This window comes from Dipodomys ordii, unplaced genomic scaffold, assembly GCF_000151885.1.
Source record: "Dipodomys ordii isolate 6190 unplaced genomic scaffold, Dord_2.0 Scaffold5, whole genome shotgun sequence".
NCBI lineage: Eukaryota > Metazoa > Chordata > Mammalia > Rodentia > Heteromyidae > Dipodomys > Dipodomys ordii.
In genome coordinates, this window is record NW_012267221.1 from 32,666,223 (window position 1) to 32,679,373 (window position 13,151).

General features: G+C 34.2%; 1 protein-coding gene across 1 annotated transcript in view; it reads left to right on the plus strand.

Annotated features, from left to right (window-relative positions):
* The first annotated feature begins 65 nt into the window (after nt 1-65).
* Nucleotides 66-13,151, plus strand: part of Znf804a (zinc finger protein 804A) — a 235,383-nt gene continuing 222,297 nt past the window's right edge. Inside the window, exon 1 of the mRNA XM_013028727.1 lies at nt 66-176. Within this exon, the coding sequence (XP_012884181.1) occupies nt 66-176 (111 nt within the window). The remainder of the gene's footprint in view (nt 177-13,151) is intronic.

A 13,151-nucleotide genomic window follows, 5' to 3' on the forward strand; every position in this document is an offset into this window, starting at 1 on the left:
GCGGGCAGGCGGGCGCGGGACGCGGGGGAAGCTGCGGCTGCGGAGGAGGAGGCAGCGGCTGCCCCATGGAGTGTTACTACATTGTCATCAGCTCCACGCATCTCAGCAACGGACACTTTCGCAACATCAAGGGAGTTTTCCGGGGTCCTCTCAGCAAGAATGGGAACAAAACTCTGGTAATCACATTCTCTCTCTCTCTCTCTCTCTCTCTCTCTCTCCTTTAAGAATCTTAGAGACGGCATTTGTTGGATTGAGGTTACTGTGAGGTTTGGAAGGTGTTGCGATTCAGCATAGTTTATAATATATTCATTCATTATCCGATGGGCGTGGGGTGAGGAGAATTGGGGGTAGACGGGGGAAATGAAGGCATTTTAGGTATGCTGGGATTCCTGGCTTTGGCAGACACTTCCAAAAAAAAAAACCCCGAAAAACAAAAAAAAAAACCAAAAAACTTGGGTCTCTTGCCACCCCACTCCAGAAGGCTGAAGATTAGTACCGCAGTCGCTTGCTTGAAACAGTATTGATAGTTCCTCTTGAAAAAGGGGTGGGGGAGGGAGGGAGAGAAAAAATCCTATACCTAAGAGACCCTATCACTTATCACCTCGTTCATCTGAAGGTGAGTGAGGATGTGGAGTCTCTGAGGGAGACAGAAGTGGGAGCCATGTGCCTGGCTCCTGGGAAGGAGGAGGTGGCTCGGTGGAGTTATCATGTTGGCTCTTCCCTTGAAGGACTGTTGGCAGCAAACTTCTCTAGTGAGAATTTGTCAGTACTCAGCTTAGCAGAATGATTCCAACACCATCCCACCCTGTCAACTTTCAGCTTGTCGCTCCATGAAGTTTGGGGGTTAGGGTGTAACGGGCAGTGCCCAGGTCACACTTCAGGCCACTTGGAAATGTGTTCGACAAACCCAACTTACAGTGGTAGAAGGTTCTCACTGGATCACAGAGCTACAACGTTCAGCATCCTAGAAGGAAAGGGAAAAGGACTCCTGATTGGTGGGAAAAGATGGGCAGAGCATAGAGAATAGTGGTAAAGTGATGGATTCCACTTTCATTGCAAATTCCTTTAGCTGCCTAAATTCCCTGCCAGGACCAGCTGTCCTGTATTAGTGTCTCTGGAGAAGTAGGTATCTCCATAAGGGAGAAGAGAAGGAGGCTGAAGTCTCATTGGGCCACGTACTGCAGACAGTAGAGCCAAAGGGAAGGTGCAAATTTGGATCCACTAATGTCTGGGACCATTAGCCAGCAGTTTTCCCCCTCCTTTTTTTTTTCCCCAGTATTTTCTTAACTTGACTGGAGTAGAAGTTTAAATCCAAAAGTAAACACATTATTCTTAATCTATTTTTTCTATATATCTTAAAATTCATTTTACACACACACACACACACACACACACACACAAAACAACTGTAGTGTGATTTCCAAGGAGTGAACATTTTCATCTGAAGTTTTAAATGAATTCCAGCATTGATGGAATGCACTCATGTCTTCATGTTTTTCCTTGTCACACTTCTTCCAGGCCCCTTAAAACTCAGAAGCAAGACTAATTTTTGTTTTGCTTGTCATTCTGGAGGTGGTTATTTGTTGTTATTACTGAACAAAAGAAAATTTTGTTTGGATTTCTTTGAGTATTACATAGAATAGCAAACAATCTAAAGGAGATATTCATACTATTCTGTTCTTAGGGAACTCAACTAGGTGGAAAGGTAAAACTTTGAGGAGGGAAAACTTTTCATTTAAAAAAAGTAAGCACTGATGAAAAAAATTCAATTTTCACTCAGAACAAAAAGACAAACTTATTGAATAAGATTTCATGTCCCTAGTTACTCTCACAATGTAGGGGCCAAACACAGTACCGTTCATAGAAAACTAGTTGTTCAACTTGTTAAAATATGACTGTTGATTCTTAATTGAATCTTGGGGTTTCTGACAGTGGTTGAATTTGCTTTTGCTGACTGGTTTTGTAAGTTTGAAGCTGATAATTTCTTTATCACTAATGTCTAGGAAAGGTAGGTTAAACATAGTTTTTCCAGTGTAACCTTGTAAATAAAATGAGTAACAAACAGCAACCATCTCAATGAAGTTAATAAGTGTAAGTATAGGCAAATGTTAGAAACAACAAATAATGTGATCTGAAATGACTGACATCATATTCATTAATCTTAAGGATGGAAATTTAGGAATCTTTTGTGTTCTAATCCTTTCAGGTTGTTTATAAACAGTCTAACTTTGTGTTACTTGTGTGTGAAATTCCTACTAAGTCATGCATATTTTCAGATGATCATCAAACTATGTTTGAACAATTTCTTTACCAAAAACATATATGTGTTTTCAAGACACCTTTTGATAAGTTTTGTTGTTGAAGATGATGAAATTTATGTGTGTCTTTAAATACAATACAAAAAGTTTTAGACATCTTCCTAAAGGAATGATTTTAATTGTTAAAAGAAATGTCTATACTGATCATTAAAATGTACATACAGTGCTATGAAGACTTACTATAAACTATAATTCATTCACAACTAAAATTAGCATACAAGTAGCATATTAGGTTTAATGCTCTATGAATTAACAACTTTAATAAGAAACCAACTACCTGAAGATAATATAACACACTTTGAAAAGTACAAGTTTCTCAATTTATATTTTTAAATTTAGAATTGCCAAATAAAAACCTATGTTTTCCACCTGGCTAATGCTTTTAATCTCAGAATCATGGAATAATAATACAACATTGTTTCTATTTTATTTTATATTTGATTGTTGACATTCTTGAATTTGACTTTTAAAATGTTACAGTTTTAGATTTCATAAGGTGTAATAGTTTTAAAGAATTTGAATAATATCACAAAGGATCTTTTTTCATTTTATTACTTTGGGAAAGTGTAACAAAGCTACTTGGGGAGAAAGTATTTGGATTTGTCCCCCAAAAAGAGCAAATTAATTTCATTTACAAAATGATGAATGTTTTGATTTCACTAAGATTCATATTTATTGAAAAATAATTTTATAAACTTCAAAAAAGTTCATGAGATTAATGTAAAACATAGAACTGCCAACACTGTATAAAAAGTTATTGCAGTCCCTAGTTCAGTGACATTGATTAATATTTTAGCTTAAATCCAAGAACAATTCTGCCACTCATATTGAGATCATCAAAGTATACAATCCTCTCGATATAATATTATGCCTACTAAGCACAGCATTTTGTAAAAAGAGTACCTAAAGACAAACTTGCTGTTAATCTTCAACCTGCTCAGGAACTTTTTCCATTTGACAAATTAAAAATTTACAAATCTCCATTTTGTTCTGTCTTTGGAAGTGATGTCAGTCAACTTGTCATGAGATTTTTTTTTACAAACTGCAGATCTTATATATCTTTAATTTTATGGACAAAGAAATAAACTAATACTGTATTAATTTCCCAGAATATTTCTGGATAAATTACAGAATCGGTGGCAGTGAATAAAGTTTCCATTTAGTTATATACTTTTACAATTGATCACCCTGAACATATTTGTTCTACATATATACTTAAAAACTTGTAATATAGAATTTCTAATTATGCACCATATTTTAACTTTTAATTTTATAATCTTAGGTATCATTTTTGAGATTTTGCTTACATTCTGTTAAGTAGTCAGCACTTTATTATCTTATGTCTTGAGGCTGTTTTACTTACTACTAAATTGAAAAAGACTGAGTACTTTTTGGAGTTCACACAAGAAGTAAATATTGATATTGCAAATTTCCTAAGAGATAATGTTACATATTCAGTTGTAGGCATTTTATTTTCTGCTTGCTTCAAAACATGGAGAAATATTGCCAGATTCACAGAATACTTCGACTCTAAATTTATGTTATCTTTTATTCTCAAAAGTATAAGCATCACTAAATTCTGTCTGGCCTAAATCCTGTTCCTGTAGGCTGCCCTCCATTTCCAATATAAATGGTAAGGTCAGGAAGACAAGACATATTAATTTATTAATTGGTTCCTCACATACTTTTTATTTAATCCATTCAAAGTTCCATTGCAAAGCCCGCTTCTAGGCACTACAGGTTTTGTGTTTTCAGCACGACTATTACATGCTATGGTTAGTAATGTTCCTATTCATTTTGGTTCTGCTGAAAAGAATATTCATCTCTTTTGATGTGTGTATAGATTTCTTGTTACTCAGGCTATTTTCATGTGAATAGCTTTGCAAAGGAGGAAAACATTTTTTTGTGTATATAAGAACTTACAAAATTTACACAGATGTTTAAAATATACTATATGATGGGAGGGGTAGATCCTGGGACTTGAACTCAGCCTGGACACTATTACTGAATAATTTTGCTCAAGTCTAGCTCTTATTATTTCAGCTCCAGCTCTGCTTCAGACTTTTTGATGGTTTATGGAGCTAAGAGTCTCATGGACTTTTCTACCTACGTTGGCTTCAAACCATGATTTTCAGATCTTGGCCTTCTGAGTAACTAAGATTACATTGGCTTCAGTGGCTATTTTGTTTTAATTATAATTATAGAATATATTTTATTGTGCATGTTTTTTCCTAATACGTTTCCTATGTCTCTTAGAGAATGCAATCTGAAAACATTTTCCCATTCACTGAGGCTAATTTTGGTGATAAATTAATAGTATAACTAGGGTTAAACAGATCAATTTCTAGATAGTGCAACTGAAAATTTGACATTGGTAGATTAACATTCTCAACAGAGTTTAAGAGCAAGGATAGATTAGTGTGGCATATTAATATATTCTCAAACTGTTGAACTTGATTTTTTCATTTAATCAATTTCCTCAAAACTCCTATACATTCACTATTAAATATTATTATATCGTACCTTGTTTTTCTGAACTTTATCTACCAAATTGGTTTTTATTGTGGTGAAACTTTTTATCATATATATATATATATATATATATATGTATATATATATATATATATATGCCTTTTTAGAACACGTTCAACTAAGGAAAACCACTGATAGTTAAATTTTTATTGTGAAATGTAGGGGATATTGTGGAGGTGAATGTTTTCAAGTAATACTCTTGATTTTGATTTTCACATAAGCTATTGATTCAGTTACTTGAGGTAGATGAAATTCACATTGTGGCATTGTATCTTGTCTTTCCAATATTTTGTGGTTTATTGATGGTAGCATTTATATTCTTACCAAACATGAAGGTGAATCAGATCTTTGACCTAGACCTAGACCTAGACAATTCATACAGTTGTGTTCAGGATCAAATTTAGGCCATGGAAGCACTTCATTGAATGTGTATATTTGGTTTTAAATGTCAATTGAAAACTAATGTACTTCTGTTTACCACATTTCAAAATTGATTTTTCTTGTCCTGCGTATTCTGTATTTACTTACACTTCCTCCTCTAATGATGAGAGCACTCCAAAAATCAGTGTGCTTATGGATAAAGAATTTTCATTTTTGTACATGGGTCTTGATAGAAGCAATTCTTAGAAAACCAATAGCCTACCAAAAGCTTTCATCATCTTTCTACCCCTCTCTAGTATCTGCTTACCATACAGTAGTTGAAGTAATTAATGGACAGTTCTCTTCAGATCAAATATCTAGAACTATTTTCACAGTAACAACAATGGAATGGTTTTAGAATAATATTTGTATTTAAGATGCAAGTTTTGGTGTGGCTTAGTGGTAGAACACATTCTTATCAGTTCTGGATTCTATTGCAAGCACACAAAAAATCTTAATAACTAAATTAAATTAAAACAGCAGGCTCTCAGTTATGTCACAAGTGTCTTACATATTTGCTTGTTGCATTTGCTCTTTTTCAAAAGTTATTTGAACATGATTTTATTCTTCACTTTATGACTAAATAATTTTAGCAGTTTACTATATAACCAAACAATTCACGTAAAATATTTGTAAACTGGTTTACAAGTGTAGCAGTAAAATAATTTTCTTTAGTGACTCTGATTAACTGGGGTAGTACTATTGAAGGTGATCACTGAGATTTAAGAATTAGATTGATTCTTTGGGGGAAAACAATTGTAATTATAAATCTGTGATATACTTAAGTCAGAATTTTTGAAGACAACTTACACTTTTAAAATCATATTTATAATGCCAACTATCAGAAATACAACCGAGAAATATATATGTCTTCAAAGTTTAGCTTGAAATCATTACACTTGCTGTGTTTCATATTTAATTATCCATTAAATATAAGAAAAGCTTGCAATATATATTTATAATGTCTTCAGCTAGCAAGGACCATTAATATTTCTAAGTGTGTTATAGTATACTTCCTGGCACATTGTAAGATAAAGTCTGGGTAATAAATAATTAAAATTCAATCCTAGTTTTCAATGTAAGCAAAAACCATTACCTGATATACTGTTCTGAACTCTTTCATAATGGTTTGTTACCACTACAAGAAAGTTGCATGCTTTTTTCAATTAACTAAATGTTTATGAGAGCAATGTTGTGTTTAAATGATAAGAAAACTTTCCTCTTAAGTAGCCTTAAAAATGAGTTATATTCAATATAATGGAGAATTAACTAGTCATTTAACCAAATATTAACCTAGGTATTGCTGTTTAACTTATCTTGTCAAAGTAATTAATATGTAGAATCAGTTGACCTTAAGTTGAGAGAACATTGTCCTTGATAATGTGATTTAGCATCTTGAAGTCAGTTGATAGTCCTTAAGAACAAAAACTGAGGTATCTTGTAAAAGAAATTATGCCTGTAGCTAATGAATCAGTTTCTATGTTGGCTAGCAAGGGAGACTGTCTGATTGTCACATTCATGCTTTTCAGCCACTACAATTAGTCAAATCCTTAATGTAAATTCTATTTGTATGCATGTATACACACACACACACACACACACACACACACACATGAGTTCACCTCTAGTACCAGTTGTTTCTATGTAGTTGAAGAATTCAGATGTGCAGCATTATTTCATAAAATTGTTTTTAAAACAAGGCAACTAAATGTTGAAAATATAAATTCCATTTGGATTTCATAGGAATAAACCACTCTATGTTGATAACTATGGAGGGCTAAACCTTTTTTTTAAATATTTGTTGACTTATAAACCACTGCAAAATAAATTCATTTGAAATCTCAGCCTAAATTACAATCTGTTTCTCAAAACTTCCTATCAAAAAACTACTATACCTCACTATTACTATGTAAAGCTGACTCATTTTCATCTACCCTACTCTGATAGTTAGTCATATATACTTTTATTTGTACTGAAAGAAACTAAATCTGTCTCTGAATGGGAGAAAATACTTTAAAATTAATTTTAGAAGTACACACTTTATTAGCCTAATATAAAAAATGAACTCACTAGAATAATGTAATATAATTTTTTATATTTTACAACAACAAAATAAAAACCATGAAATATATACAGAATTCCCTTTATGTCCATCAACCCAATCTTATCAGGAATCTATCTCAAGCTGAATGAAGCAAGCCCATTAGTATTCATTTGAAGAAGGTAAACTAAGCACAATGGGGAGGGAATATTATGTCATCAAATGAAGTTGTAGATCCAGAGGATTTGGAATTGTTTGAGGTGATTTTTCTAGGTAGGTTAGTAAGGCAAGGGTTCACTCTGGATTGGTTACTGTGCTGAAGATTGGTTGGGTTTTTAGATTGGAGTTACGAGGGATAGAGTGGAAGGATAGTTAAAGCAGGTAGAGAAGTTGATTTTGCTTAATTGGGCTGGTAGATGAGGATGTTGAGTAACAGAAGTTCTGGTTCTGTTTATATCAGTGCTCAGGCATTAAGGGGGTGGTCTTGCTTTTGGCTAGTATCACCATGATCACAGAATGATCTCATGAGATGTGAGTGTTCTGTGAAACTGTTCATACTGACAAGTAAATTCTATACCTGATTTTTAGATACAGACATACTTCTAAGTGACAGTTCTCAGAAATGTCTGTTAATGATAGGACGAGGGAATGGATGGTTCCAAACAACTTAGGTGAATAAAATGATCAGAGTGCACAAGGTTATCAGAAGAAAAGTACCCAGAGGAAAGAGTTATCCAAGGCCAAGGATATCTCAGGACTAGATGAACAGTGTCATCAGAGTGTCATCAGAGTGCTATAATCAGAGTGCTATAAGTCATCAGAGATTATAAGGTGACCATAATACAAGGTGACTGGAGGACATGGTGAAGGAAGTTTAGAGAAATGAATTTTGAAGCTGGATTCTAGGCATGAGGAACAGAGGTAGAAAACTTGAGAAGTATGAAGGAACAACAAGGAGAATATTTGCCCATATTGTCACATTAGTAGAGGAATTAGTTTGTTGGTTGGTTTTTAATTATTCCTTAGAGCTTCTGCTCTGTGATCCAGTCTGGACTCAAATTACAATCCTCCTGCTTTGGCCTCTTGTGTACTGAGAATATGTGCCCAGCTTACTAGCAGACTTAAGAGTGGTTATACATCCACCTCTTGGGAGATACAAGACAGTGATGTTTCAAAGGAACGGGTTTTATTTGAAGCAAAAGGCAAAGCTGTGGCTTCAGTAAGAAGTTTAAACTATAGAGATTTATTGATAACAGACATTCTCAAGTTGAAGAGATCAAAGTTCAATTGCTTTAAGGCCCAAGAAAACATGGAGCATTATATCAGAAAAGGCAGTCTGGCCTAGCCATATGGAGACTGATGTTGGGGAAATTAAGAAAACTTCTGTCCTGACCTTGTGATGCTCAACATCATTGAAGGATAAGTGTTGTTGTGATAGTCTCAATGTGACCAGTAGAAGCGGTAGAATGGTGAGGGAGGACAGATGTCAGAGTCCCTTGGGGAGCACTCAGTCTTCGGGCTCCCCTGTGACTCCTTTGTGATACTGAATACTGCATAGTTCTAACCTGCATCTAAGAGTTTCTCTTGTCCCATTCTGAAATGTTTTGGGAACACTTACTCCTGTATTTCCTTTCAATCTAGGATTGAAATCATTAACAGTAAATCAAAGGTGACTGGTTATCATGGTCGGTTTGGGCTGCTGCGAAGACAAATAAGCATATACTACATGGCTTAAAGAATATTTATTTTTCATAGTTCTGGAGGCTGACAAGTCCAACTTCAGTATACTAGCTGAGGCCCTGCTTCCTGGTTTGCAAATGGCTCTTTCAATGAATGTTCACATGGTGAAGCATAAGCAGAGAGATCAGCATTAGTAACCTTTATAATACATGAAACCACTAGTGAGTGTTGTGCTGTCATAGCCACTACCTTACAAAAGCCACCACACTGAGGGTTAGGGTTTCAGCATATGAAATTGGAAGTAAGAGAGATTCAGTGCGTAACAACAATCAGTAGAGCAATATTTGCATGCCTCAGACAAGAAATACTTTAATTCATGACTTGGAGTGACCAATTTTTTTGTCAGTTGTAGGACTTGAACTCAGGGCCTGGGCATGATCCCTGAGCTTTATTACTCAAGGTGACTTCTCTCCCACTTTGAGCCATAGCACCACTTCTGGTTTTCTGAGGGTTAATTGGAGATAAATCTATGAACTTTCCTGCCCTGGTTAGCTTCAAATGGTGATCCTCATATCTCAGCCTCCTGAGTAGCTAGGATTACAAGCATGAACCAACAGTGACAGGGAAGCTTTTATTCTGAGATACTTTAGAGAAAAATTCTGATACTCAGAAAGTCACCAAGCATGTGCCCAAGGTTATGGAAAGCAGAAGATTTGGGGACAACAAATTATAGGAAAAGGGATTAAGAGCAACTGCAGCTAAGGAAGGGAGATAAAGACAATGATGCTTGAGTTATTCCTTTAAGAAACAAATCAAGGCATAAATGATGAATTTAAACATCAATTCTCTCTTTGTCTTATGAAAATGTCTCAGTATTGTAATTCAGCATTCTCCTCCAGGAAATGTCAGTGGAAACACTGAGGATCTTCATAATACCTCCTTTAGAACTGGATATTTAGCCAGTTAACTCTTGTTAAAAATTCACTTCTGAACAAAACACTTTCATGGTACAGAAGAGGATGGCTTTCACTCCAGAAGTATGTCTAACATCCAGTTGGACATGTCTAGAGTACTCACTGTGGTACTTACCCAGTGATTGAAAGCAAACACTTCATCTCTAAGGACGAGTGCAAATCTTAGCTCTACCTTGGTATTAATAAACAGTTTGGATAACTGCTGTACCCAAATTCTTAATACCAGTTATGTACCCAAATAACACTACAGTTTTTTTTAATATAAAAATTTTATAAGAAATTTCCTAGTAGTTGTGTTTTTTTTCTAATGTGAATTGAATGAATTAGGTCAAGACTAAACACATGTTTGTCTTTCCATTTTCCCACTATTGTAATGTGCTTGCTACTCTAGTCATCAAATCTAAAATTTTAAAGTAGAACAAAGAATAATATGGAGGAAGGGCAAGAAGTTAAATGTTCTTTTTGCAAGAAAGTTTCCCTGACAAGGTTTGCTTACATCACTTTGGGCAGAGGTATACCAGAGAACACTAAATGCAGAGAAGTATGCAGTTGTGAACTAAGAAACCTATGAATTACACATTCCAGTATTCCAACAAAAGTCAGGGCTGTGTTAGGAAGAAAGAGGAAATTAATCAAAGAGGCCTAACATGACAAGTCACTCATTATATGGGCGAGATGCACTTTTCTTATTGGCAGTTATTTTATTTTTAAAAGGTGGTACTATCTACCTTAAAGGTTAGTTTGCAGATCATACAAATATGATAGCAAATATATAGTAATCTGCACTAGGTTCAATACAAAAGCTCTCAATGATCAGTGGTAGCTATTGGCAGTATTTTATACTGTAATGTTCACAGCAGTATTCTATTAGAATACTATTCCCTCATTCATAGCATTTTGGTTTTATATAATTTAGACACTTTTAGCTTTGAACTCATCAGTGTTCTCTTTTTCTATGTCTTACATCATTTCTGCAGTTATAACAGTGTGTCATTCATTAGGTGATTTACATTCAAATTAAAGTTATGTCTCATGGAATTAGAGGTTAGGAAATGCAAAGACACATTGCTGACTGGTTTGGTATCTAGGGAGAGCTTGTTTCCTCAAAGTGAATGCCTCACTTGTTGTTACCTTATATGGTAAAAGAGGCAAAGGAATTTTCCCATATCTACCTTATTTAAGTACCAAATGCACTCCTAAGGTGGGTACTTCAGGATCTGATCATTGTCCACAGGCCAAGCCTCCTGGGAGCATTGCCTTGTGTGTGAGAATTTCTACTGGATTCATTGAACATAGTATTCCTGTCATAGAATGCAGTTTATCCAGCACTCCTACTTTATTTCTACCTCAGGAATGCATATATAGCAGTGATACTGAAATGAAACATACAACTTAGGGGAGAAGTGATGGAGATCGGGATGGACAAAACCTGGGAGAAAATAAAGGAGACAGTGACACTGTTTAAAAACAAAACAAAACAAATGTACTCATTACCTGGCTTATGTAACTGTAACCTCTCTATATATCACCTTTATAATAATAGTTTTAAAATGAAAGAATGTATATAATATCCTCGTGGATTAGGTGATATAGAAATGAAAATCCTAAGGAAACTTTCATATCCTAGTCTATACCTTGACTTCTAAAGTCCATAGAGCTATAGAAACTGACTCTTCAAGCAAACCAAGGATTTCATTTTTACTCTCTTTAATAATAAAAAACGCTGTGATTTCCTTGCTAAGTCTTCTTTACTCACTGCTGTTCTTAGGCTGCAAAATTAATATTTACACTAGGGGGCGGCATAACATTTCCTCTTACACTCCTATAGACAGGCATAAGCAAATAACCATATATGAATACATTGGTCAAATAGAGTTCACACAATTGTCTTAGGTAAAAGTCACTCTACATTTCATTCTCTAGGAATTCTAAGGAAATATGATGTTGGTTTGATACATACTTTATTCCTGTGCTTTCTGAAGTAGTGATTTCTGACTACTCTCTGTCATCTGTGGATAAAAGTAGGTAGTTAAGGCCATACTAAATAGAGTTGATGACTAGGGACACCTCTATTTGCTGAACTGATGACTGTCATATTAGCCATTATTCATACTGAAATTCACCTAAGTTCTTATTACCTAAAGCCTACTATTTTAATAACTCATAATAGGGAGTTTATTTTTATTACCAATTTATACTAATTTGATTCACATTTTTACAGGCTACTTTTATTGAAAGAAGGGAAGTTAAAGTATGAAATAAATACTGAGTATTTGGACAAAAATATGGGATTCTGAACTTGATTTCTTATCCATTTGTCACAACTGATAAATAAAAAAATAGCTGAGAACTTTAATGACACAAATTTTCAAGTTTTATAGATTTAAAGAACTTTCTTCCATAGTAATTGGTATCTAGTTTCTTAGAGGGAAGGGTGTAGATTATATAAATAATTCAAACTTTTATTTTTATTTCTAGTTGCTTTGAAATTATTGATTCAAGATACATTTTTTGTGGAGTAGGATTTAGAGGAACTGATAATATGATATATTCTCAAAAATTCAAAAATTTTTCAGGTAGACTGATGCTAGTAAAAGTTCAGGTATGCCTATTACATATTGCTGTTCTAGTAAAGACAATTAATTGTCACACTCTACAGAAAAGGATTAGTGAAGAACAATAATAAAATCAACAAATAGATCCTTGTAAAAAATGTATCAAATTGAGCATAAATTGAGAATATAAGAAAAATTACTCATAGTGCTTAACCACCTTAATTAAAATATTATGGCAATAATTCAATTTACCCATGCTACTGTACCAGTACCTATTTATATTTCAGGTATCAAAATATACCAACTATTTTAGCTAATTAATAAAGGACTGTTGTAAGTTTATCAACTATAGAAACGACAGATTCTTTTAGAGACTCTCTTCTTTTCCTCTAGTAACACACCTATAGTAGGGACACAGTATATACATAATCTTAAAGGAAGCACTTGTGAATATAAAAAGCAAAAATTCTGCCACCAATCTCTCCCTGTTCTCATCCTGTTCCCCTCCCCTGGCTTCTTCTCTTACTTAACATCCCATATCAGTACAAGCTATTTCAGTTTCAATCTGCTTGAATATAATGTATATTTCTCAGAAATCCTTATAATTTTACTAGCTTTTAAAAAGCATCTA